The sequence below is a fragment of the Equus caballus genome, chromosome 3 (assembly GCF_041296265.1).
Source record: "Equus caballus isolate H_3958 breed thoroughbred chromosome 3, TB-T2T, whole genome shotgun sequence".
Lineage (NCBI taxonomy): Eukaryota > Metazoa > Chordata > Mammalia > Perissodactyla > Equidae > Equus > Equus caballus.
The window spans coordinates 44240775-44268362 of NC_091686.1; the positions used below are offsets into that span (position 1 = coordinate 44240775).

At 39.0% G+C, this 27588-nt stretch overlaps 1 protein-coding gene and 1 long non-coding RNA gene across 18 annotated transcripts in view; one reads left to right on the top strand and one right to left on the bottom strand.

The window, feature by feature from the left end:
- Positions 1-27588, top strand: part of PPP3CA (protein phosphatase 3 catalytic subunit alpha) — a 287954-nt gene that overhangs the window by 251107 nt on the left and 9259 nt on the right. For all 17 annotated transcript variants that reach the window (XM_070263369.1, XM_070263363.1, XM_023637650.1 and 14 more), the window contains 2 exons: positions 1773-1847; positions 20236-20320. In XM_070263369.1, the coding sequence (XP_070119470.1) occupies positions 1773-1847; positions 20236-20320 (160 nt within the window). The remainder of the gene's footprint in view (positions 1-1772; positions 1848-20235; positions 20321-27588) is intronic.
- Positions 1266-27570, bottom strand: LOC102147439 (uncharacterized). The gene is made up of 3 exons (XR_290040.4): positions 27114-27570; positions 16968-17211; positions 1266-3071 (listed from the first exon to the last, which is right to left on the bottom strand). It is a non-coding gene; the product is annotated as an uncharacterized lncRNA (long non-coding RNA).

The window sequence follows — 27588 nt, forward strand, 5'->3', positions numbered from 1 at the left end:
TGCTGTTTTATTTTACAAACTGACTGCCAAATTCAAAGGTTAAGATGGCCATGCTTTCTGAAATCACCTCTCTGATGTTAAAAATGATCATTGTATGATAGTGATTAATGGCTACAGCATTTTGAAAGACAATGTGTCCAGCAAAGAACAGTTCATGACAAATATAGTGGCAATTAGTGTATTACAAGGTGAGACAAATTTACATTTTAAAGATGCCTATTAACTTGCCCCAGTTTTCCAGAAGAATTGGGCGTTTCTTTCCTTCCTTCTTTCTTTCTTTGTTTTGTTTTTATATTTTGACCTAAACCTCAGCCAAACTTTCAAGGAAAGGCCTTCACCCACTGAGCTTGAGCTTTTAGTTAGGAGGCCTACTGTGACAGACTGGGCCATTCCTCACGCGTCACCTCTCATGTCGCTTGGGAAGTGAACGGACACTGTTACACAGATGAGAGTTTGCGCGTCTTTCAGGAAATGATGTCCTGAGGGGGTGGTTAGAGAAAAGGTACACATTTTTCTGAAATATTTTTATTTATATTAATAAATGTATGTAACATATTAATATATGTAATATTTATTTTCCTACAATATTTCTTTTTTTTTCCTTTAAATGCCCCCACATGATTAAACCAGGAAGTTATGAATTTCGATGAAGAAATCTTCCCTTTGGATTCTAAAACAAGTCAAAAGCACATTTTGGCAGTCTGATAAGTGTTTGTGCTGTCTTGCTCCTGGCGGGTCGTGGCATGTGTTCATGTCACCTGTTTCTTCTTTGGAAACAGAAGCAGTGCAAATGCTGACAACTCCTGGCCACTCTGAACACCCTTCAGTTGGGTTGTTCGCAGTCATTACTCAGATTTGAACATCTATTCTAAAAGAACATATTAATGTATTTGCATATATGCATAAATCACTGTTGTAATTAAACTGAAGCTCTAGATGAACATTGGCTCTGCTGTGGTTTTACTCTTTATCCTATACCTTCCATTCTAGAAAAACATTGATTTTAAAAAATAGCTCTTGAAGAAATAGTGGACAAGCTTCTTTGCACATTCGTGATAGATGTCAGATGTGAATAGCATGCCCCTTAGTGTAAAAGTGATGCAGTACGAATTTTCTCCTTACAACACATTTATGTAGTCCTATTGTAATCTCTTTGCTCAAATGAATTTCTTGTAAACGTACCTGTGCTTTATTTACAATTTAATGATATATCTATCAACACATTCATTTTTTAAATCAGTATTCTCAAAACTACTACAAATATATTAGTTCATCAATCAGCAGTTTTTATTAAGCACAAAACCACATGCCTGTCACTGTGCTAGGTTCTCCAGGGGTTGAAAAAATAAAAAAGAGACCCAGCGTTCACTTAGTCCCTGTGAACAGAAATGGGCAATCTGGGCTAGATCTAGCAGCATCAGTGTGCAAATAAATTAAAATTCTAAAGTGACCATTTTCTCCTTCATAGATTTATACTTCATTCACATATTTGATTTGTCCATTATCTGTTGACCTACAACTAGTAACTGTTACCATTAGATTTCACAGGCATGAGCTAATAATTCTATAAACATGAAGTGTGCATAGAATCACAAAGCCTGTTATCTTTTTTATAGTCTGGATTTAATAGAAACTACTTTGCAGGAGATTCTCTATACAATATAGGTAAGAAATGTATTTGCTGAGCTTGCTCATTCACAATGCCAGAGTGATAATTAAGGTTATAACAGAAAATCTGGACTTTTTTTTCTTTCTTTCCTTTTTCTTTTCAGTGACTGAGATGCTGGTAAATGTCCTCAACATCTGCTCAGATGATGAACTAGGGTCAGAAGAGGACGGATTTGATGGTAAGAGGCTTAGTCTTTGCGCTGATTGCTATTTGCCAGGTAATTACTTGGCATCTCCTAGGTAACCCTAAGAATAAATTCTAAGATTTGCATTATGTTTAAATCATAACATCCTATTGAGGATGAAAGATATTATTATATTTTCTATTTACTTTGAAGAAATATAAGAAAGAAAAACCGTGAGAGAATTTTTCCATTACCCTGAAAACATCGTTGAAATAGTGAACAATGTTAATAACCATCTTTCGATAGCTCACATTGCTAAGTAACTTTTTTTCTCCTTGTTAAAAAAAAACGTCATCCTTTCTTTTCTAGCAGATGTTACCATTTACTGAGTAACTTTTAAAAGTGCCCTTTAGTGAGGTTATTCCTGTCGGTTATTCAAATTTTGATGTCTGTGATAACAGAAGATATTTACACATTGATATGTTGGTATTTCTATCAATCCTAATATTTCTTCATACCTGTAATGAGAAGTAGTGAATATGCTGTGATTGTTGTTTTTTAAGATACTATTTGGTATTCGTTATCCTCGAAGAAGACACATTATCTATAAGAGACAAAGATCCATGAGGGTAAAGATGGAGAGAAAAAAATTACTCTGGGTCTTAAAAAAAGCACCCCAAAATGAATGGAAACTAACAAAAATAGAGTTAGAGGAGGAAAGTGCATGAGCAACCTTCACTCCCCTAAACCGTCACTCTCCTAAATAATGAGTCCTCGGGGGGCGCTCAGGATTCTCAGCTGCAGTACACCTGCGACTTGATGAAGCTGCAGTCTGGCTGGAGAGACTGCTGTGTGAACAGATAGTATCAAGAGAAGAAGACAAATGATAAAATAAACGGGGAAGGTGGCAGGGGAAACTAGATATTGTGGCAAATTTAAAATGATAAGATTTTTACCTTTAAAAATTGCGCTTCAGTAAAAGGAAAAGAGAATGTGGCCCTTTCTGAAAGTTAGTATCTGAACAGCATGATTTAGTGCTTACTTGGGTTTAATACAGGTCACATTTATAAATGCAAAATACCCAATGCTGCGGGCAAAAGTAAAATAAAGGCATCTATACACTCATGTAAATGGAGTCTATGTGCTTAGGGTAAATTTAAAGTGTACAGTTACTGCCACCATCTCGTTTTTCTCCTTTCCACAACTTCTGTTGTCTTCGTTACTTGTCTCCATATACTATTCTTTAGTCATATATCACACAGCAAGGGGATGTTCAATCTAGGGAAGAAAGAAAAAAAAATATATATGTGTGTATATGTCTATATATATATAAACTTTTACTAGGTTACAGTTAGCTCAAGAATAGTTGTAAGGATTTACTTAAGTAAATATATTGATCTATTTTGAAATATCAGGAGATCAGTGGATATTTTGTGCTTTATCCAGATTCTTTTCTGAGGATAGTGATATCATTTAAGAGAGAGTATTTCCCTTGGCAGAGACTTTTTTTCTAAAGGAAGAATACTAATCTGATGGAATCTACATCTTAAAAGTCAACAAACATTTTCAATAGCTGTCTTTCACTATGATCCTTTTATTCCTCAAAAGAAAGTTAATTAGCATTAATAAAGCGATACTCCTATGTTAACAAATCTCTATCATAGTCAAGTTCATGAGCCAATAATTATAATTTAGACCAGATAATAAAAATGTAGCATGTTGTATAGCATAAGCAGACCTGCGGAGGTTTGTAATGATACATTTATCCGTTTGCTCAGCAAACACATACTGAGTGCCTACTATGTGCCAGCTGCTGTAGCCAGAAATGCCTGCACACTTCAACAGACGGTGCTCCTGCACGGCTGAACGTTACCAAGACTGACTCACGTAGAGTGAGTTTTCTGTACCCATCCTCTCAGTCACTTACATGAAAGGATGTATTTTGTGATTTACTCTGCTTTAAAATAATTAGTTCCAATTCATGTGCTCTGCCCATCAGCAGTTGCTTTTAAGCCTGTTAATTCCAACTATAGGAGTGCATGTCCTTTTCAAAGCATTTGGAAGAATTTTTCTTTCTAAGCAGACCTCTGAAATCTCACTCTATGATGCTTAAATGGTTTTAGCTCAAATCTCATAAATATGACCTCTAAGGAAAAAAAAGAAAATGTCAGAAATAAAAGTATTAATTAAAAGTATGTTTAACTTAGGATATTATACATTTCAGAGTAAACAATCAGAAGTGTTCTTTAGTGCTTTATTTAACACGACACAAAAACTGTGGATTTCTTCAAAGGTGCTCAAAGAGCAACTTGTAAAACTTCCCAGAATTCTTTGACTCTCTTTGGGACTAGAGTTTATTGAGAACATAGTTTCTTCGTTTTTTGGTAAAATTATTTCAACCTTCAGATGAAGTTCCCGGTCCTCCCACCCTCCCCTCCTGCAGGCACGTGCTCTGGGGGCAGGCCCTCTGCTCTGCCTGCCAGGCTCCTGGGCTGGTGGGCCACAGGGGTGAAAGAAAGCAGGAAGAGAAGACGTCAGAGGACTTAATCAAAGCTCTTCCTCAAACTGCTGGTTATTCCAAGGGGGGAGGGCATCTCTTCATGAGTCATTTATCAAGCCCCTCTCAATATTTTGTTCCAAATCCAGTGTCAACTGAAAAGTCAGAGAGAGTAATAGGGCCTTTATAATCCATGACTATCTTTTCGTCATATCAGGCTGACTTCTTAGTGTGTATAAAGTCTCTAGCAAATAGGGATTCTTCTCATTTCCTTGAAGAAGGAGAGGTATGGGATTAATTTTGCTTCTTTTCCTTCGGGTTCTGTCAGCTCCCCTTTACCATTTAATGGTGATGATGATGACAGCAGCTAACACTTGGGTGTTAGGCATCATTCTCAGTCATTTATATGTATTAACTCTTCACTAATTTTACCTTTCAACCAACAAGAATTTCTAATTATTAACTGTCATTCATTTTAAGTGTGTGTATATATATATAAATTTACCAGATGCCTTACATCATCTCTGACGTCAGAACAGCCTGTTGATCCAGGTGCTGTGATCATCCCTGTTTGACACAGGAAGCGACTGAGACTTGCTGAGGTGAGGTTAGAACGTGCAGCCTCGCAGCTGGGGAAGCCACAGAGCCTGGATTCACACTAACGCCCGGCTGCTTGTCAGCCTGTTGAACTTTCCACAACCAGTGATTACAGTGCTGGAAATCTTTTTCTTTGAAACAGCATGATGCTTTTTTTTTTTTTTACAAGACAACACTAATAACTAAACATAATATACTTTAGTTTGTTCTATTAAATATACTATAAAATAAAGAAATAGGGGCCATAAAAGTCAAATAAATGCAAATAAAACAGTTTAATTCAATTTCTTTAACCTTAGTTTACTCCAAGACATTGTAAGTGTTTCATTGTGTTAAAAATGTAGGAGTATCTGAGAGACAGAAGTCCTCTGGCTCCCCTGGGCTTCTGCTGGCTGCACAGCACGTCATGAATCTCTCCTCCTTAGCTTGTGCCTTACAAATCAAGGAATCTGATAGCCTAGCTAGAGGAAGGTTGCTATTCTGAATTGGTTTGTGGTTCTTTTATGTTGAAAATAAAATACAAAACTTCTGTTACCTTGTAAAAGTTTTAAAGCAGTCTGATGCCGATGAATGTCTTTTGAGGATCTAATTCTTATGTATTGGGGTCTTTGTTTCCTGTTTCCTCTTCTGATTTTGGATGACAAAATGATAGTCTGGTTTCAATTTGGGGTTGTTATTTACCAGAACATTTTAGAGAAGGAGGAAATCCAAGTAGATGTACCTCATTTGATAGTTAATTCTCCTTAATGAAGAAGACTCATTTCAGACCAAGGATTACTAAGTGATCCCAAAGTAGGGGAAAAAGCTGACAGAAATCAAGCAATCTGCACCACAAAGGTTTCCTTATTGTTAATTATCATAATAAGGAAGTCTGCAATAGCGGTAAGCATTAGAAACCTAACGGCAATTTCATGTCTTAGAAATATTTATTTATTTGGAACTTTCTTTTAGGTCCTAAAATCTTAGACTCTGAGATCACATATAAACACACAAACACACACACACACACACACAAATTTTGTTTGAGACTATAATATGTGATAAGTCTGGCTAAAAAAGAAAGAATTGTGGAGGTGAAACCGAAATCCTGTAGAATAAGAAGGGAAAGAAAAAATAATAAAACTACATTTCAAGCCAAATACAGTTTCAGGCTGCACTGGAAAGACGTAATATTAAATTGGAATTTATGTCTCTGCTTTCATCTAAAGAGCAAACCACATGGTAGAACTCTTATCCTTTATCCACATTTTTGCCTTATTCTAATGTTAACCACAGGCTAGTCACTGAATATGGGATCAGAGCAGTTTCTTGCATGCCTCTACAAAACCATCTAAATTGTATACAGGAAAATTATCTGCCGTCATCTGCTTTGAATTATTAGATAATTCTTGATATCTAATATCACAGGTTCCAGAGTATCTCCCTACTTCTTTCTGTCTAGCTTTTAAAAGTCATTCCCAACTTTTAAAAGTGCAAAGTTGGGAATTAGTGGGACTAGCCTGGCATCTCATCGGTCCTTGAGGAATACCTCTATAAAGGTTTGGTCATATTTTTTTCTATCAAAACTGTATTTATTGTTATGATGAATGTTCAAGATAAATTTCATCTTAAACCCCGCCCCTCTGCTTTATCCATCTGGCAGCATGTGTACTAAGAGCCATTAATTTCGACCTCTTCCTGGTTCTGTAATTATTGTCGTTTCTGAGCAACTCATTTTAGCATCCTATATTTCAGGTACCCAACCTGAAAAAAACTTGTATGTCCTGTAATAATTGACAGTATAGAGTGAAAATATTACATTTCAATATAAGAAATAGAAAGAAATGTGTAGACATACAAAACAGAGCTCTGAGGAGCACAGTGACAGTCTGATTCTTGTTCTGTCAGCACTCAGGTATAACCTGTAGTTGGTAAGCAGAGGAATCACATAATAGAAGCAATATTTGAGAAAAAGCAAATAACTTTTTCCAAGGTTGGAAAAGTGCCAGGAAACTGAGTAAAACATGAGTACAGGTATAATTTAGGAGCTTAATAAAGTGTCTCAAAATTGAGGTAACTAGGTCTGAACAATGATAGTGTGAAGAATAAAGTAAAAAGGGAGCTGCTCCAAAGGGCTGTCCAGATACTTAAACTGCAGAATCAGTGGGGCCTGGAGAAGGGGCAAAGGAAACAAAGGTTGATTTGGGTGGTTCTTACCTCAGTGCGTGGGAAGATGATAACATTTATGGGGAAACTCAGTTTCAGGAGAAAGGCAATTTCAGTTACAGACAAGAGTTTGAGTAAAAGTGATACACGTGACTCTGGAGGTGTCCAGGCAGATTTGGGAATGGGTCCTGGAAATTGGGAACTAAATCTGGGCTGGTGACAGAGGCTTGGAGTTAAAAGTCACAATTGAACCTATTAAGAGTGAAACACGCCTCTGAAATTGCTGATGTGGAAGGAAATATAAGAAAATTGAGGACTGATCCTTAAAGTTGACCCTTCTCCATGAAGCTGAGGAAGAGAGACAACCAAGTAGCAGAGAAAGAAGGCGCGAGCAGGGAGCGCGCCAGAACCAGGGCTGTGCAGCGGTTCAGGCAGCAGCTGTTGAAAAATATTTGCACCCAGTGCAGAAAAATTACTGTGAGATGTAAGTCTGGCCAGAAAATGAAATATTAGGGCCATAACTCTGGTTGTCGGATATCAAATTATTGAAAAGAGGCGAACAGCAAAATTTTATTTTTATAATAGCATAAAAAGAAAATTGACATCATTAAAAAAAGGCCAAAAAAGAAAATAAAATTCAGAGTACCTCAAGTTTAATATTATATTTCTATTTTATTTCATATATTTTTCTTTCTATGTAAAAATATTTATTCATGAAATACCTTTTCTGTGTGTTCAACAGCAAACACACACATGGTGTTTGCCTTCATCAGGCTGAGCGTCTCTCACAAGAGCCTAATCTTGCACCTGCTGGTCTTACAGAGGATTCAGAGGGCTGGGGAGGGAGCATGAATTGAGAGAAAATATTTGATAACTGAAGGAGGAAACAAAGAGGACATCTTTCTTGTCCTCTTCTACTCCTAATAAGGAAACGAAAAACACTTTATGTATTCTGCTGCTTTAGAAAGTATGGCCATATGAGAAATCCATGTAATTTTTCAGGAAGTTATATGCAAAGATGAATATCAGTGTACCAGTTTTAAGTTCTCTTATCTTTTTCTAATAACTGAGTTTTCATGATGTAATTGGGGAAGTGAAAAGGAAGATATAAAAAAGAAAGATTATTCAGTGATTTGTAAAAAGCTTTGTAATTTCTTTTGAGACTTTTGTTAATATCTTCTTGGTTTATACTTTTTTCAATTACCTGTAATAGTGTGTAATTTGAAGCTAAGTCATTTTTGTCACGATAAATGTATCCTCTGTGCTTTGTGCACTTTATAGTACAGGTAACTGCTTTTTTTCACTGTGGTTATGCCATAAAAAGGAAACAAATCGTTATATCCAGTATATCATTAAAATTAAAACATGTCTAAAACATGCAGGGGCATCTCTAGGTAGTGGGGTATAAATTCCCATCCTATTTATGGCTGCTGACGTTTTGGGGCCCCAACGATTACACAAGGTGCCTGGTTCGCCATCATATTTTAATCAGTATCATCAAGTCTTGCTCATCATATTTGATTACAATAATTAAAATCCTTTTAAGTAACTCATTAAAATGATACAGTAATAGAGGCGTCAAAAGTACTGCTTTCTCTTCTTATTATACTACCATGATTTTGCACAAATGTGTTTCTTTATTACCTGGTGTAATTTTCACACTGCATGAAAGTGCAGACTTTGCAGAAAAAATTAAATGTTAAAAAAACAGCCATATCCCTATTATAGCTAATTAGTTGGATACCATCTTCTAATGGCCGTAATATTATACTCACAGTAAAATAAGGCTCTAGAAAATACTCCAGATTTTATACTATATTTCCATAGATACATGTATTATACACATATATAATATTTTTACACAGTTTTTAAAATCATTGCTTTTTTAGCATCAGAGCCTTCCTTTAAATAATGATGACGTTGGCTAAGCATTAGCTATTATATCTAAGCATACACTTCAATTAAATGTATTATAAAATTTGTTTTAGAAGGAAATCCATGTTGCATAATAAGAAGGGAAATAAGCGTGTATTCTATAAACCTTAATGTATTCTTTCTTTGAAAAGCGTTAAAGTAGAGAACTCTCTTTCCTCAATGAAGACAAAGATTTTGTGTATATGCATGTCTCTATATTTTAGAAAACCTTCACTTCTCACAAACAGGTTGAGGTAATTAGCATGAACAAAGCCTTCTTCACAGAGGGAATTATGGTGAGTAATGTCAGCTTGTGGCAAATTGATGCCATAAGACAATAAGACATATTTGTCTGGAATTTTTGGCAGAGCTTTCACGATTCTCTTTATGCTAAAGCATTTTCTGGGTCCAAGTTCTCAGCCTGAAGATTGTCCTTACGTGACAATAATCAGTCAACAACTGCAGACAGAGTTGTTGTGAGTCCAGAGTTTGGAAAACATTCTCTTTAGATTAATGGTTTGATCTCTGATGGCAGGTTCAAAGGCTATGAAAAAGTTTAATAAAGGCTCAGAAAATTTAAATTTTAAAGTGTTTTCTATAAAGAGGTTTATTTTCACTTTGCTAAAAATCTGTTTTACTCATTCATCTTTACTTGTAGCTTGTAAGAAGCTATAAAACTTTTCTCCCAGTGTTTCTCAGAACTCTAGAAATAGAAGTCTTGATTCTCTTTGGTCAGCCTCTTTTTCGAGTGGTCCATTCTTTTCTCAAAGCAAAGCCAGCAGCATCCTGGCTGCTAGCATTCTCCCCTGGTGAATTTACCATCATCTGGGGTCCAGCCTTTAGCCTGGTTGTCGCAAAACACAGCTGAGGTCCCAACTTAGCAGTTTGATGTTAATGAAGACCACACAATCAATCTTCTAGTTTACAGTGAGAAATGTAACTGATAGGGGAACTGGAATGTTCACTTCTGCACAAACATTTCCTCCTTCTTAATAGTAATAGCAAACATTTTTGAGTATGTGCTTATCAGGTACCAGAGGTCTGTGCTACATGCTTTAGCAGGGAGCACAGTGCCTGGCACGTGCATTTGTTGAATGCTGAGAATGAATGAACACATTCCTTATTTAATTCTTCCGCCTGCCCACGAAGACGAGTTAGCCTGCTACTGGAACGAACCCTGGCTCTGGGTCACCACTTTCCAGCTGTTGACTTAGGCAAACAAAGGACAGTGGAGACTGACAGTACCTCCTCATGTGGTTGTCAAGTGGATTCTGTGAAATAGTGCAAATAAGGCACTTAGAACATTCCTCACTTTATAGTTAGGAAGGCGAGACTTAAAGAAGCTCAGTGATGTGCCCAAGATAGCATATCTAGTCAGTGGAGGAGCTGGACTCAAACCTCGGTCGTTGACTCCAGAGCACACATTCCTCATCAGTGTTCTGTTCTGCCTCTCAGATGCCAGCTTCTTCATATGTCTTAAAAGAGGGGATGAGCCAGGTTTTTGTGATCTGAAGCCTTGCAGTAGAGCCAGAACACTTGAAGGTCCTTGGCCTCGGGACAGTTCTTCCCTAGATGTTTCAGATGTTTGCCTCAGCTTCTCTTCTTTACTCTGCCTCAGTGGCCGACCAGTACATTTTGGATTGGCGTATCCCTTTCCCCTGATAGGATTGTATATATTTAGGTGATGTTGAAGTCTCGTGACATGGGCAGCTTCCTGCCTCTGTCAGATGCCTGGGCATGCCTGTGCACCGATCATTGGCCAGAACCTGATGCTCGTTTGCCTGTCTCCTTCCTGGGCAAAACCTCACTGCATCCCCCCTGTGCTGACAGAACACTCTGCCTAGGTCTTGAATAGCATCAGGACACCTTTGAGTGACTTTGTTTCAGATGATCTCAGTGCATGCCGGTGCCCCAGCCCTCCTCTTCTGTCACATGAAGGGGCTGCATTACTTCTTTCAGTCTGCTTTTTATTGTTCTGTCACATGGTACTCAGCTAACTTTCTATCTAGAGTGTAACACGTGGGACAATCAAACATAATATTTTATCATATTTGTCGATTTCTTCCCTTCAATTTGTATAATTTCAGAGATGACATTTAAATATCAGTCTAGTATTTGATAAATTTATAAATCTATAAGAGTCCAGAATTAAGTTCTAGTCTGAATGCATTCTTCCATCATTTAGCAGGTATGTACAATTAGGTCCTTAATAAATACCTTTTTTAACTGCTGTATCCTCATCTATATCCAGAATAATCCTTGATAGATTAAAAATCTGAGCATTATGATTGTTTCTCATTTAGACAATAAATCTACTTTATTTACTTGACATTTGTTATTTTATTTCATTTTACTTTTATTTTCACTTGTCAGTTTATAAAATTGATGTGTTTCTGTCAGGATAAAGAAGTAATCCAAGTAGGATATCATGTGCTATTAGTTTCTTCTTTGGTAAATATAAATAAACTGAGATGTCCTTTGTAAGGCCTAGGCCAAATATGTGATAGTTTCTTGAAAAATCAATAGAAGCTTCCTAATCTGTGTTAAAGACTTTCATTTTTACACAAGTTGGAATTATGTTTATAGCCAATTTCTGTGACTCTACTGAGGAGTCATTGAACAGATGGAACACAGTGTCTCAGAGAACAAAAGTCCATGGAATCAAATTAGAACTTGTAAATGAAAGTAACGTTTGACTACATAGGAAGATAACCAAATAATGACAGTTATTTGACATTTGGGAGTAGTCTGTGCGTTTCTAAGACTTCCTGTCCAAAGAATTCAGTTATGTTTTATGACGAGGGAAGTGAGGAAAAAACAGTCTAGGCTATACTGGCATTTCTTAAAATCCATTACACAGGAGAGAATTTTTATTTAAAAAATATATTTTAAAGGATCTTCTGTTGCTTTCAAAATGGGATAGAAGACAGAATAGCCTTATGCCAAATATCACACTATGGTAGATTCTGTTACTTGCTGAGATTTTAGTTGAGCTAAAACACATATGGAAGAAATTCAGAATATGTGGTTTGGAATGATTTGAAGTGTGTAGCCATTATGTCCCAATTTTGTCATCGATTGTAATATGGTAGAGCTAGAATCAAAATTAGAAAGGTATTCCAAACATTTTAGGTTATAATCCTCAAAAAGGTGAATTTTTACAGCGATTCATAAAATTTGCTATCCAGAAGGTTTTTCCTCTGCCTGGTATCGTAACCTCCGTAAGCATACATACTGCTATCTTGTTATCAGCAGCTCCTAGCAATCTCTTTGGACTAGATTTAACCAGCACTGACCCTAAATGCATGACACAGGATTCCCAAGTTATGGCTAGTCAGGGAGATCTTCCAACAGCTATCAACTCTAGAAACTAAGGAATTCAGTTCTTGGTAGAGCAGCAGCCTTTGGGCCAGAATATTTGCACTCCTGGGGTTATGCAAAGACGTTTCAAGAGGAGTTTTGAGGGAATGCATTTTCACATCCTCAGCTTCCATATGTCCTCTTCCCTGAAAGTGATCAGCCTGTGGAGGCTGCAGGCCTCCTTGCAGCTTTTTCTTTACCACCTTCTCTTTCTCAACTGCCCTTCTCCCATCTTAACAGAAAGACAAAGTTCTCCCCGGGTGTAATCACTATGAACATTGCCTTGAGATGTTTGGCACTGGAATACTAAACAGGGAGATGTCGGACAAACTTAGTGTCTAGGAAATCTCCTTAATCAAGGCAGTGTAACCTTCTTCCCATCCCTATCATTAAGGAATGCATGCCAATAAAATTTTATTTCTATGCTTTTTAAATATTTGTAAACATTTATCATACGTTTATGTTATCTAGCTCAATTATGTACTACTATTAATTGTGATCTTGATTACAAAGGAATTTTTGAATACTTATGGCCTTATTGTCTCAGAAAATTTTTAAAGTACATTTAATTTAAATTTCTAAACATATTTTTGATAGCAAAGTATAATGTGATAAAAATACTTTTAAGTATACATATATAATTCACTAGAGTAAAATCAGGGAAATTGAAATGGAAATACAATTTCTAAGAGAAAAAGGACTAACATAAGGTTTCTAAATATCAATGAATATCTTGTTCGTAGATTTTTTTTTTTCTCTCAATGGATGATGGTGGGATGAAATTGCTGTGGTACTTTATATGCCATTGGCTAATAAAAGTAATGTAGTCATTTAATTTTAAAATAGCAATGTTTACAATTTTATACAATATTATATTCTTTACAACTATTTAAACTTGGAGGTGGGAGTAGTAGTATTTGGAGGATATTCTTTTGTAGATGAATGAGTAAAAAATTTAGGGGCCGGCCTGGTGGTGTAGCAGTTAAGTTCACACACTCCACTTCTGCAGCCCAGGGTTCACTGGTTTGGATCCTGGGTGTGGACCTATGCACTGCTTATCAAGCTATGCTGTGGCAGTGACCCACATATAGAATAGAGGAAGATGGGCACAGATGTTAGCCCAGGGCCAATCTTCCTCAGCCAAAAGAGGAGGATTGGCAACAGATGTTAGCTCAGGGCCACTCTTCCTCAGTAAAAACAGAAGGATTGTCAGCGGATGTTAGCTCAGGGCTAATCTTCCTCAAAAAAAAAAAAGAAAAAGTTAAAGGCTGCAGTTTTAAAACTAGTCCATCAGAGTGAACACAGTTACTCAGTGCTTATGGTGCTGTCCCTAAATCCAAGGACCAGCGCCTGGTGGAGGGAAGTGCAGTGAAGCACTTGTTATACACATAGCCAAGAGCATACCTGGGCAGATGTCTGAGTAATTTCTGGAGAGCATCACTTTGTTGGGATATAGAAGCCCAACATTTGTTTTTGTTAAACTAGGTCAGGGAGAGAAAAGACAAGAAAGATAAGATTTAGGGATTATAGCACGTGGTATGGCCTTGCAGCCTTATGGGGGCCAATTTGGGGCATTTCTTCTCCCAAATAAGACAGTCTGTATCCTTATAAATTGATCATCATCTGTAAAAGGCTATGGAGACCAATTATGCAAGGCTTTTAGAGGCATCTGAAAACATATGTTTTTGCACTCTATCTTGTATTTCAAAACTGTTGAGTTTGGATGGAAACCAAACACATTTTTGTCTTCGGTATAACACAACAAAAGATATTTCTTATCTCAACGCCTTATGCTTTGTTCCATCAATAGCCTTTATTTAAATTCAGTAATTATACTCTGATGAAAAATAAAATCTGGAGTCAATAATAATAAACCATGATAAAATTTTACTTTCAAGTAGAATAGGTTTCCTGCAGAGATTAACTTTAACTTTTAACATGTTTGGAAAAGTGGTGAATTTTCTGTATTATTTTCTTAGAATTTGAATTAAAAGGTTAAAGAGATTTAAAGCCTCCCAGCAAAATATAGTTCTTAAAATACATCTTTCCTTTGAAAAAGATGTATGTGTATGTTAGTGTATGTGCACACCTTTTTATATAGTATATTTCATTTTAAAAATTTGCTATGATATACTTGTATTAGTTAAAAGTTCTTTAAAGAAAGAAGCCTAAATAATAGCAAAACATTTGAGACCAGTATAGTAAAGTAGAAAATTTCTGCTACTATTTTCATTAAAGAGTAAACAACTCAATTTTTTAAAAGCTCCTTTTTCACTCTAATAATATGAAAATATTCCTATTTTCTAAGATATTTGTGTGTAAAGTTTTTATGTACCTGATCATCTTCATTTCTTACACTTGCAAAAAGATACTGAAAGCAATTCAATTCTGTTGGATTTGGCTTATAAAACAAAATCTTACCAGTCGGGTTTCTCCTGGAGCTGGCTGGAGAGGGAGGGAGGGGAGGCCGAGTGTCCCCAAATGGAGACTTCTCCTTCAGTGCCTCCTTTGGCGAGCTCTGCATCCCTCACGTGCCACAAAGAAAGGGAGACCTCTCTTCTCAAAGCTGCTCTCTCTTTTTCCCTGAAAACCCAGCCTCTTCCAAGTATTTTTTGACATTTCATCACAATACGCTTCAAACATACAGGAATGTTGAAAGAATTGTGTAGTTGATACCCTCACTTACTTTCTACAATTAACATTTGGCTATATTCGCTTTGTCACATATCTCTCTCTCCGCCCATCCATCAATACAATTTTTTCTTCCTTTTTTCGGGGAGCAAGTGACAAGTGGATTCTGTTTACCGCTGTTACAGTATGCTAACGTCTGGACTTCGTGTTTGGGCGTACTGCTGCTCTAAAGCTTTTACAGCTTAGCCCCAGGCACCTCCTGCTTCTCCTCTCACCCGATGTATCCAAAGTCCATACACACCAGACTTCTCACCCATTGTGTCAAGGAAACATGAATGTTGCTGCCTCCACATGTTTGAAAATTCTCTTCCTACTGCAGAGAATATCCATTCTCCCTACTCTTTGACTCGCTTATACTTTAATCTTTCAAGTATCACTGTTTTGGTAAACGTTTTCTTCATGCCCCCAGGCAGTTAGCATCTACTTCCAGTGATGGGCTGCTATATTTTAACAACCCGTTCACCTGGGGGAGGATGGCCCTGGTTTGTAGCGTTCGCAGACTTCCATGGCATCAATTCTCTCACCTGCAGCTGATTTCAGGCTCGCAGCCTGAAGTTACTGAACGTGCGTTGAGAAGAGATGCCCTCGTGCACTCTGAGAAGCTGTCAGCAGCCCGCTGTGCACACCGCTGCAGCTTCCACTGGAACGCCCGTCACAGCCCTCTGTCGTCTTTCCGTGCTCTCCTGAAGCAGGGACCTTGCTGTATTCTATCTCTGTTGCTAGCACTTAGCACAGGGCAGGCTATGTAGGATAGAATTCACAAGAACACTTAAAGAAAATGATAGGGGCAATAAATTCTGTTCTCTAGAGCACTGTCTCCACGCCCTGAATTCAGTGGAAACTGAGGAATTTATCGTAGAAGCTTACAGGGTGGGACTGTACGCAGGTGACAGAACCAGCATCTGCAGTGCGTGCGGACACCCCGCGTGGCCCGCGTCTCAGGACGCCGCTGCATTTCCTCTTCCCGTCAGAGGCCGCATGCCCCTGTGGGTGCAGCCCTCACCCACCAGGCCGCTCGGCACAGACAGCTATGACTTGTGAGAAGCAGCAAGGTGCTGAGTTAAGGTCAGGAAGGACACGGGGAGAGCACATCCTTTAAGGTCCCCTCGGTCTGTACGTCAGCCTCCTCCACTCTGAGGAAGATTGAGCGTGCAGGGTTGCCTAGATTCTCGACATGGTAGCCTAATACCACAGGCGTAAAAGATTAGAACTTAAGGGATGAAGAGAGAGAGAAGTCCAAGAAAACAGTAATAATTATTTGATGGAAACACAAAGTGAAATTTTACTTAAAATTATTTTTTCAAATATATGAAATGTTGCTTTTCAGAAGTTGGGACTTTCAGGTTAAAATGAGTGATTACATTGTTTTCAGTGAAAAGTAGTTATGACGTTTTTAATGTAAAAGGTATTTCACATGCCTTCCTTATCCAACATAGTGAATTTCCATTTGAGCCGCCGTGGTCATTTCCACAGCTTCAACAGAGCGCATTCCAGGATGTTGACTATGACGTTGTATATGCATGTGGCAGCTGGTAAAGTTCTGAAAAACATGCCTTTTCCTTGATCTGTCTGTTGAATACGAACTGTGGACTTGTCATGGAACATAAGTTTTTTAAAGAGTTTTAATGATTTCTGTAAAATACCGAAAACCAAGAATAGAAATGCTAAATAAGCAGGGACCTTTGTATCCAAACTTAATTCTATCCTGTTATTGTTCAGCTCCTTTAAGTTCAATTACATTTTAAATCAGATATTTTATTTGGATATTTTAAATTTTTGTGAGGTTATAAATGTGTGGTATTAATTTTTTATTTTGATTTTTTGGAAAATATTGAAGGTAATCCCCAGGGTAAAACTTTAAGAGACATCAGTTTTTAATCTCTCTGATAACTGTTTATGATCAGCTTATTTGACTTTTTGAGTAAATATATCCCAGTTTTATGAAAGGAGTAGTCAAACCTCTTACTTACCGGGGTTATTGAGGAATTTGAAAAGGGACCACATTCTTCACTTAGAGAAATGCTGTGATGTGCTGTGCGTCCCTGTGTTGGGAGCACGACTCTGACTATGGCAAGCCGATGGCTGTTACGCTCTCCATGGGGAGAGGGATGGCACAGACAGAGTGGGCGGGGCTCCACTGGGCATCCACAGGGGTGCTGGGGGTCGAAATCGACTCAATGGCGCCAGCAGCAACTCTCCAGGGAGGCATTAGATCTGAAAAAGAAGGAATGGTAAATTGGCTTTGGCTGTCAGAGTGTTCGTTTTACACCGAAAATTCAGCATTTGTTTGGGTGTTTTTGTGAGCATCAGCTCACACTGAGCTGAGAAGAACGACTCTACATCATTGCTTTCCCTCCCTTTCCAGTGTAGTTTCCTGCTTCTCTTTGCTCTGGTTATGGTTTTTACAAGTCTTTTATTGAGAACTTGCTGGGAGATTATCCTTCTTAGATATTTTTCACTTATTTGATTTTACGTTTTCCCCTTCTCATTTCTCTTAAATATATACAATTTTATTTCTAGACATTTAACTACTCCTTCTTGCTGCTTTTCTTGTTGTGCTTCTAAACGTAGTCACCATTTTTGGAGCTCTCCCATACTTTCCACTCTTTGTGTCTATCAGATTGATTTTATAATCTGGGAGAGGGTTAGTGTCTTTTCCCACACTTACGACAAGGTGACCTCTGAGTGATTGGGTCCATCAGACTGGGGAATATTAAACTGAGAGTAGAAATAGCGGACTCCATAGTTAGACCAAAAGCAGCATTTAACTGAATAACTGAAAAAAAAAATATATAGGAAAACCACCTTAAGTGACCAGCTTATTTTTCCTTAACAAATGTCCTTTATTAGTTTCTTGATCATAAATCATTGAAAATCCAAGCACAGAAACTTCAGTCTTTTAGATGGTCTCTAGGACAGAATTTATTGTGTAAAAAAATTTTAATCACAAATCATAGATAATAAATATTGTTAGAAGGTCAGAATAAAGTTTGACGCAGGGTCTACACACACTCCGTTTTCCCCTCCAATGTTCTGGCCAATAGAGTATAATTGAAGGAGCCAATTCCACTTGATTATCAGAAAGACTGGATTGGAGAACGACTTTCTGCCATATGCATTTAAACTGACTCCACTGTTTTTGGGCAGAATGGCTGGCACTAGTAAGTCCTGCCTTTCAGGTGTGTTGGGAGATACCTGCCATGGTGTGATTGCCACACAGGGAAGGAAGTGGACACGAATATGAGCCGTTTGAGGCTGTCAAGTCAGAGGGGAGATGGGGGAAGCCAGCTCCCTGGGGCACTTTCTGGGGACACCCATGGGTGCATCCATGGGTGTGCATTAGGATCCCCTCTGACAGATTAACCCCACCAGGAGAAGAAAGGAGCCCATTGTATTTTCACTTTTTTAGGATGTAGCAAAAAGCGGAGGCCTTCTCCAACACTTCAAAATCATGTGAGTGTTGGTATGAATTTTCTTCCTTAGAGGAATGTTAGGGTGGTGATTAACTGTTTGACCCTATGGAACAATGAAAAAGATTCCAAGTCACATTCTTAAAAGGGAAACATTCCCTGTAAAGGAAACAGCAGAAATCTTTCCTTCCAAAAAGGTCAGAAAGCTTGTTCTTATCACAAATTAAAAGACCAACATTTACACCACTTATCATCTAGAGAGTGCAGTCTCGGAGCAAATTATGTGGCTTACACTGTTGACTGGAATTAGAGCATTTCTGATAGCATCTGAACAGAATCTTTGTAGTATTTCTGTTAGCGGCAGTAGAATTAGAAAGACAATCTGCTTGTGGTCACACTTCCTACAAAGCCCCGTGTGATGTATAGAAAGGACATCTCGTTCCTTTTACCTTGGGTTCTAAAAGTCTTAACAAGAGAGGTGTTTTTCTGTGTTTTGCTCTTCTCCAAACATACCTTGGGAATTTAAGAAAGAAACAGAATGGATCCATTAAAGATCATGTAGTATTGGGGCCGGCCCTGTGGCCGAGTGGTTAAGTGCTCACGCTCTGCTTTGGTGACCCAGGGTTTCACCAGTTTGAATCCTGGGCATGGACATGGCACCACTCATTAAGCCATGCTGAGGTGGCGCCCCACGTGCCACGACTAGAAGGACCCACAACTAAAATATACAACTATGTACTGGGGGAATTTGGAGATAAAAAGGAAAAATTAAAAAATCTTTAAAAAAAAAAGATCATGTAGTGTTATTTTTAAAATATTATAAAAAACAAACTTCAAGAGCCAGCCCTGTGGCTGAGTGGTTACGTTCCGCATGCTCCATTTCAGTGGTCCTGGGTTGTGGGTTTGGATCCCAGGTGCAGACCTACACCACTCATCAGCCGTGCTGTGGTGGCATCCCATGTACAAAGTAGAGGAAGATTGGCTCAGATGTTAGCTCAGGCCTAATCTTGCTCAAGCAAAAAAAAAAGGAGGAGTATTAGCAACGGATGTTAGCTCAGGGGGAATCTTCCTCATTAAAAAAAAAGAAAGAAAGAAACTTCATCTATAGTAACAAAACCTATGTAGATTGATTTTTTTTCCATTTGGAAAATGTAATAAGTGGTAAAATGTATCCAGACAGATCTATGTGTAACTTTATTACATAAGTACTAGAATGTAAACCATGTGCCACTGTCTCTCACTAAATCCAATTCAGTAGTTTTCTGCTTTTTCCTCTAGAATTTATGAGCCAATCAGAAGATGAAAAAGTATCAAGGACTGAAAGAAATGTTTTATGGCCATTAAATAATCTAAATGATGATGCAGGGAACATAGGGAGCTGAGACTCCCTGGCTGATCACTTGCAAGGAGCACTTTTGACAAACTGGTTTCCTGCACCCGTCTACCCAGCGTGGAGACGGGAGATGAGGAGAAGGCCCTGGTGGCTCCCGTCCCGCTGCCTGCCATGCGCACTCTCTGTGCAGAATCAGATGGGAAGGGAGCTCCGTTAGGAGACGGGCTGGAACTCACCTGTCTGCTCAGTGATGGTTCAGTTAGCTCTTTACCACTGCCCCCTGGAAATCTCAGAACCCACTCTGGCACTTTGGGGACCTCTCAAGAATCACATCCAAGTGTTAATGGCCAGAAGCATTAGGTTTTTAAACTTGATTTACACATAAATCCTTTTAGAGGAGGGGAAAAAATAACTGGTCTATTATATGTGTAAATTTGTAAAATAATTGTTAGATGAAAAGTCACTGACTGCTCAACTCTCTGTTTTAAAATATAGGAGCAACAGCTGCCGCCCGGAAGGAGGTGATAAGGAACAAAATCCGAGCAATAGGCAAAATGGCCAGAGTGTTCTCAGTTCTCAGGTGGGATCATTTTTCCTCTATTTCTGTTTTGAATTTGATTATGTGTCACTTAATAAACATTTTAATACTTTAATCTGGTAATTTAAATATTGTACTAGAAAATATTTGCTTTTCCTTTATTACTTTTTTCTTTTAAATGGAATTATCAGTTCCTCACTATTTTGGTCAAATTGGAATATACTAAATTATTTCTGCAGAGAAAGCCTCTAAGTGGACTGCTTCGCATTCTATCCCTCTGTTTGCTGCCAGACTTTAAAACATGTATTCCCAAATAGGTGGAACATGTTGTGAAGGGGGAAGGCTGTTTAACTCTTTGATTTCTCATTTTGGCTTTGTGGCGAAAGTTGAATTTATCAGGTACATTTCACTAGATTTCTAGGAAATGAACACCAACTGTACAGCTTGTTTATGTGAATCTATATCATTCTAAAAAATCATTGAAAGGAAAAAAAATAATTACTTAAGGGGCTGGCCCCGTGGCCGAGTGGTTAAGTTCGCGTGCTCCGCTGCAGGCGGCCCAGTGCTTCGTTGGTTCGAATCCTGGGCGCGGACATGGCACTGCTCATCAAACCACGCTGAGGCAGCGTCCCACATGCCACAACTAGAAGGACCCACAATGAATATACAACTATGTACCGGGGGTTGGGGAGAAAAAGGAAAAAAAACCAAAATCTTTAAAAAAAAAAAAAAAAAGACTTAACCCCTGACCTCAGAGAGTGGAGGAAAACAAACAGAAGTCCAGCAAGCGGAAAATGAATTCAAATGTTTGAAAATTTCACTCAGGACTGTAAAAAAAGAGACAGCAGGCCCAAAATGGAGTCACACATGCTAAGCCCCACGTCACCAAACCAAGACTCGGTACCTGACTTAATTACAGTTCTAGCCTCTCCCAGGAACAGAGTCCTGAACCAGCCGATCTGGAGGTACCTGGTCAGCGCTAGTAAGGTGACCCGCCTGATGGACCCCTGCCGTGCCCTGAGAGAAAGGGACCTTGCCACATACAACCCGCTCTTTGTCCCGCCATTGAGATCATTAAAAAATAATAATAATAATAATTACTTAATATTTCAATTCCCATGTAGTAGTTATTTTTTAAATAGACCATGAATCATGTTATTATTAAGTCTAGATTTAGAAAATAAGTCATTTCTTGAAGAGAATTAACTATACTTTTTTAACTTAAATTCAATTATCTTTTCCTAGGTAATACAAAGTAACTATATCTCTCTTCAGAAAAGTTATTTTAAAATACAGCATGTTTATATGTGAGGAGTATATAGTCAATTCATAATCACGCATTAACAAGGATAAATTAGGAATACCTTGGGAAATAGTCCATCTACATATTGCATAATTTCATAACCTAGTGTTTGCCAAATTTTTACCTCAACTCTTTCTGTTAAAGTAGCTACCTTGGCTTTTTTTATTTCTCCTCTTTCTATTTGTATCCTATTCCCGGTAGAGTCACTAAAGAGTAGCTAAATGATGATGCTGAAAGCAGGGAGCCATGAGAGGGATGAAAAGCATTACCACCCTTTGTCAAAGGCACCAAATCCAAGTCGGCGAGAGCTCTGCGGTAGCCGGCCAAATCTCAAGAAGCCACGTGAAAGCTGACCCTGGAGCACTGTCGCTCCCTACAGCCCAACGAGCGAAGCAGCCTTTGCTCTGGTGTTTACATCCTAACGGGACCTTCTGGGCTCATTCATTCATTCGTTCAATAATAAAGATAGTAAAACTTAAAGCATTGATTATGTTACCATGAAGAAAAAAAAAGTAAAGCGATGTAGGAGATAGCAAGTGGGAGGGGAGGCACTTATTTTATTTTTTATGTATTTATGTTTACCTGGGAAAGTCCATTTAGATTACCAATCTCTGTGAGCATTAGCACATATGTAAGAAATAGTAAAATACAGTTAAAAATAGAGCTTTTTCATTTTTTTAATTCACTTGACTGCAATCAACAAATTTAGAATAACAAATCATCAAGTTTTAAAATCCTGATAATCAGTTAGTTACCTAAGAGACTGTGTAATCCCAACAATAAAGTTGAATTAGTTCATCACCAAAGAGCCACAGAAAAATAATAATTTGATTAAATGAAAGTGTTTCGTGACAGTATATTGGAAATCAAGATTTAAATATTTTCACTACTTATAAGCTACCATAGGAAAAAGGTTCTATATCCAAAACCATCATGATAAGAGCCACTTATTCTAATGTATGATCGGCAAAGGACTTTCTGAGTTACTGGCATTTGAGCGAGTGTGTGGATGACCTTTGGGGAGATACAGAGTAAGCATCTAAGGCAAAGCAAGTGCCAAGATCTGAGAAACAAGGTCAACCGCTGTAGGACCAGCAAGAAGGCCTGTGGCTAGAAGAGTGGCAAAGGACTATGTGAAGTTGATAAGCTCAGCTTGTCCCGCTGCACAGACATTGGCTTACTTATCGTACCTCCGATTTACCCATAAACACTCTTACTTCTTTTTCTTCCTAAAGTTTCTACAAGGAGAAGTAAAAATAGCTCCAGAATTTCCATGTGAAAGTACATTTAGGGAAAAAGGAAGAGCTTTTCTTAATTAAAAAAGAAATTGTTTCCATCTATGTTAGTCTTCAGACCATGTGAAGGAGTAAGAGCAGTGCTATAGAATCATCGGTGAGTATTCAGTTGGAAGACCCCTCTAGGCCCCTGCCTGTTGGTGCATAAGATGTAATTATTCCCAGCTGAGAAATAGTCCATTTGAACCCAGCAATGGTCAATGACTTGACTAAGATTGCACATATTGATGGGAAGTAAAAATGAGGTATATTTTATTGCTCTCCTATAATAAAGCGTCTGTAGTAAATCTGCAGAATACAGGGGGTCAGATCCAGAGAAAAGTCAGTTGAGTTTAGTAAGTAATGATTAACCATTAAATGTGTGCCACATACCAAGTTAGGCAATCTGGACACCAAATTGGAATCACAGACATTTAGACAATAAACTCATTACAAGGCAGTGGAATGTGTGCTAAATACCTGAAGAGATGCTTGGCTCTGGAAGAAGACGGGAAAGAGCCCTTATATTTCCTGACAGGAGTGTTCATGAAGAGGTTGACATGAGCAGTGCTGTGAAGGAGAGACTGGATTCTGTTAGGCGGAGAATTGTGGTGAAGGCATTCCTGAAAGCTGAGAAATCGTCAAGAACACAGTCACATGGTCCTAAGAGCAACATTTTCTGCGATGCTTGTTAAATTCCAGGTGCCATGTGAACGCATTTGGCAGTAATCCACACAGCAAACTTGCAAGGTCAGTTTGGCCTCATTTTGCGGTGAGGAAACTGAAACTGAGAAAGGCTAAGCAATGTGTCCAAACTCAGCTAGTGAGCAGCACCAAGGAGAGTTTACTTGAGAGCGAACTCAGGTGGTCAAGGAGTCTTAAGTATTTGAAAGAGGCAAGCAGTAAGATGTGAAGGAGAGTGAGGAATCTAGTAAGAAAGGCTGAAAATGTATTTAAGTCCAGATCCTTGAAAGCCTTGAATGCTGTTTAATTTTTTGTGTGTAGGCAATGGGAGTCACAGAATGATTTTCCGGGGATAAGAGGCACGCTCTAACGCATGTTTCTATGTCATATGTTAATGGCAGCATGAAGACTGGAAAGCATGATTTACTGGTGTTAGGAAGAGCATTTAGGAAACTTGAAATAATGCAAGCAAAACTAGGCTATAGGAGGAAAGATACAAAGGAAGAAACAAATATAAGGAACTTGTGAAGCTTAGAAGTTTTAAAATATAACGAATGAATGTGGATGGTGGCCCAAATTTGTCAGGTATATCTGTCTAACACATTCCTTACATTTTGGTAATTTGTGACATTATAAAGGAGCCAGAAAACTGTCTTTTCCTCAGCCCTTGCGGGAGAGGTGCAGGTATGTTGCCTAGCATCCACGGATCAAATGAATGCATGGAAGACTTCTGTTTCAAACTGAGCATCATGGGGAAGCTGCAAGTGGGGAAGGCGACTCCGGCCAGGTGTGGAATCCCAGGGGCCAGCAGTAGAAGAGCTGCTTTTGTGGTCGGGGCTAACTCCACAGAGTTGGCATGAGCTTAGCTGTCGGCTCTCCATCGCAGTCACAGCATTTCGCACAGCCCATCCCACAGTGTGGACAGGCACTGGTGCTCTTGCTGGCTACAGAGCATTCAGGTCTGGCTCTCTGGATCTGCGAGCTCTCTAATATCCTTTAATACATTTCTTTACTGTTAAAATTAGCCAGAGTAGGTTCTGATGGTTGCTAAAAGAACCCCAACCTATGCAAGGGGTGATGAGGGGAAGAAATTTTTTAAGAATATTCCACAGAGGTACTAGCCTATGCAATTGATAAGATAATAGTGCTGTTATCTAAGAGAGAGGAAGGATTGCTCCATTTAAATATCTAGCAGGTATTTATTGGGAGGACTATGATAAGTTGAATTTGGCGCATTTTCCTCTGGGATGCTGGTGGAATATTCATGTAGACGCACTTTTGAAATTCTGCCCTGGAGCTTCAGAGAGAGGTGAGGGTTAGACATCAGACACGGAAGTGAACACAAAGCTGAAGCCGCATAAGTGGATGTTCTTGCTAGGGAGAGTGGAGGGAGGAGAAAAAGACAAGATCCTCTAGAATAGTGCTTTCCAAGAGAAATGTAATGTGACCTGCATCTATAGTTTTAAATTTTCTAGAAGCCACAGTAAAAGAAGTGGAAAGAAATAGGTGGAATTAATTTTAACAATATATTCTATTAACACATCTATTCAGAATTTTATCACTTCAACATAGAGTTGGTATAAAATTTATTAAAGAGGCATTTTACATTCGAATGTTTGTACTGAGTCTTTGAAATCTGATGTGTGTCTTAGACGTAGCGCGCATCCCAAGTCATGTTTCAGGGGTTAGGCCACACACAGCTGGGGGCCGCTGTGCCAGAAAAAGCACCGATCCGCAGACAGGAAGAGATCAGCCAAGGGGCTGAGGATACACCAGGAAGGTGAAGGAGAACCAGGGAAGAAAGCGTTACAGACGGGGGCAAGGAGTCTTTCCAGAAGTGGGGCAAGATCATCAGTGGGCAATAGGGCAGAGGGGACCATTGAGCGAGAACTCAGCAGCGTGGCTGGAAGTCAGGGATGGAGAAGCTGTCAGAGCTTTTGAGAGCCTGGCTTCTGTGTGAGGCAGGAGTGGCAATCAGAATATATGGAGATGAGGAAAATAGCTGAGTGACAAGGGAAAAGGGGGCAAGGAAGGAAGGAGAGAAAGTGGCCATTTTCTGGGTAAGGCCTTTTTCCTACAGTACATCATTTAATCCTCACAGAAACTTTCTAATTATGAATGTGATTTTATAGACGAGGAAACTAAAGGCCAGAAAAGTTAAACAACATCCCAACCTCAGTCATATGACTAGGATTTTAGCCCAGGTGAGTCTGACCCCAAAGCTGTGATTTCCCCAAAAAGATCTTTCTACAGTTGGTAGAAAATTAAAATTTTGAAGATTAACAAAAAAAAAAACTCCAGGTTGCTAGAAAATTTTTGTAGGTAAAAAACTAATAATTTAATTGATCTTATGTGAGCATCATTGGTTTTCATTGTTCCATGTAAGCAATCTCGTGGTTAATAGGGGATGTGATACCAGGATCCTGTACAGGGAATTATAGTCGTTCTTGAGGTTAAAGCCTCATAGTGAATATGAATGCAAAGGAAAGATATATTCATTTCTTTGGAGATACTCCCAGTTTTTTCAGATCTATATATTGGCATTTAAGACATCTCTTCTTTATGTGATCTCTACGGGTTTGACAGCAAAAGCCTGAAAAGGTTGAAATACCCGCACGGAAGTGAACAGTGCTTAATTGGCCATCTCCAACCTAATATTTTTGAGTAAAACTCTGCAGTAGAGGATACAGAAGTCTAAAATGTGGATTAACACTCCCGTTCTCCGTTCTGTTTTCCTTTGGCTCATTTGTTTAGCAAATGTTTTTTGGATGTCGACTCTGAACCAGATGCTGTTCTGGCCTGGCTGCTGTGGATGCAGTGAGCAAAGCCGGCAGAACCCCTGCTCCCGTGGAGCGTCTCTAGCCAGGGGGCAATGTAGTGGGCAGTGGAACCCCCAAAACCGAGTGACCTCTCATGGTCGCAGGATTTCTTTTCGTGTAATGAATATGTTCTAAAACAGATTGTGCTGATGATTTCACAACTCTTGTCAATATTGCTAAAAACCGTTGAATCATATACTTTAAGTGGCTGAATTGTATGTTAATTATATTTCAGTAATGTTGTTTTAGGAGTTGAGGTGTAGTATTTCGGGAAGTGGTAAGATACTGGACATATTTTGAGGGTAGATTTGCCGGTAGGTAGGTGTGGGATGAGAGGGGACAAAGCGTCAGAGGGTGCTGCTCAGAGCTTCGCTAGAAGATGGCGGGGAGAAGGGCTGTGGAAGTAGCAGGCCTGGGGTTAGGATTCTGCCTGGGTCATGTTAGAACTTCATGAAAATATGGAGTAGGCACTTGTACATATTATAAACATGAGCTATGTATAAAAATGTATTGTAAATGTTGTTTTCTAGTTATGTAGGACTACAGTGTCTGCTCTGTGGAAAGATAAGTTATTCCTATTTCATGGTTAGTTCATCATTATGACTAATGTGGTGCTGTGATTAATGAATATAATTGAAATAATGAGGTACATAAAACTGATTGTGAAACGATTGTCACAATGAGTAATACAATAATTTTTATATTAGCAAATCAGTGGGGAAAGAAGCTGAAAACGAAAAGCTGGGAAATCTTACCCTTTGCTTTATTGGCTAGTTGCCATTGTTTTGCGTGTTTGCCATGAATTGTCGGAAATTCTTAACCATGCCCAAAGTCACTGCCAGGTCCTGCAGGCCGCCCGGGTTTGTAATCGGCCGCGGCTCTCCCCGCAGTCAGACGGGCCCCCTCGCTGGTGCTGAGGCTCGGCTGGAGGACTCACACCCGCGCTCCCCGTGCTCCTTGGGCCGCGGGCACGGGCCGCGGGGGCCGCGCAGACGCTGCGCCCTCAGTGCCCAGAAGGGGCCGAGCCCCGCAGCTGGGGAGCTGAAACTTTATCGTAGAAGTCCTGTCATTTATGCAAACTGCTACTCAATAAAATGTAGTATGTTTTAAGTGGGAACAAAATTCCGGGAGCCAAGACAGAGGCCAGCGTGAGGTGTCGTGTGCACTGCCTCGTGCTCCTCTCTTCTTTCCTTCGAGAGAATGCCCGCTAACGGCCACTGCTTTGCCTTC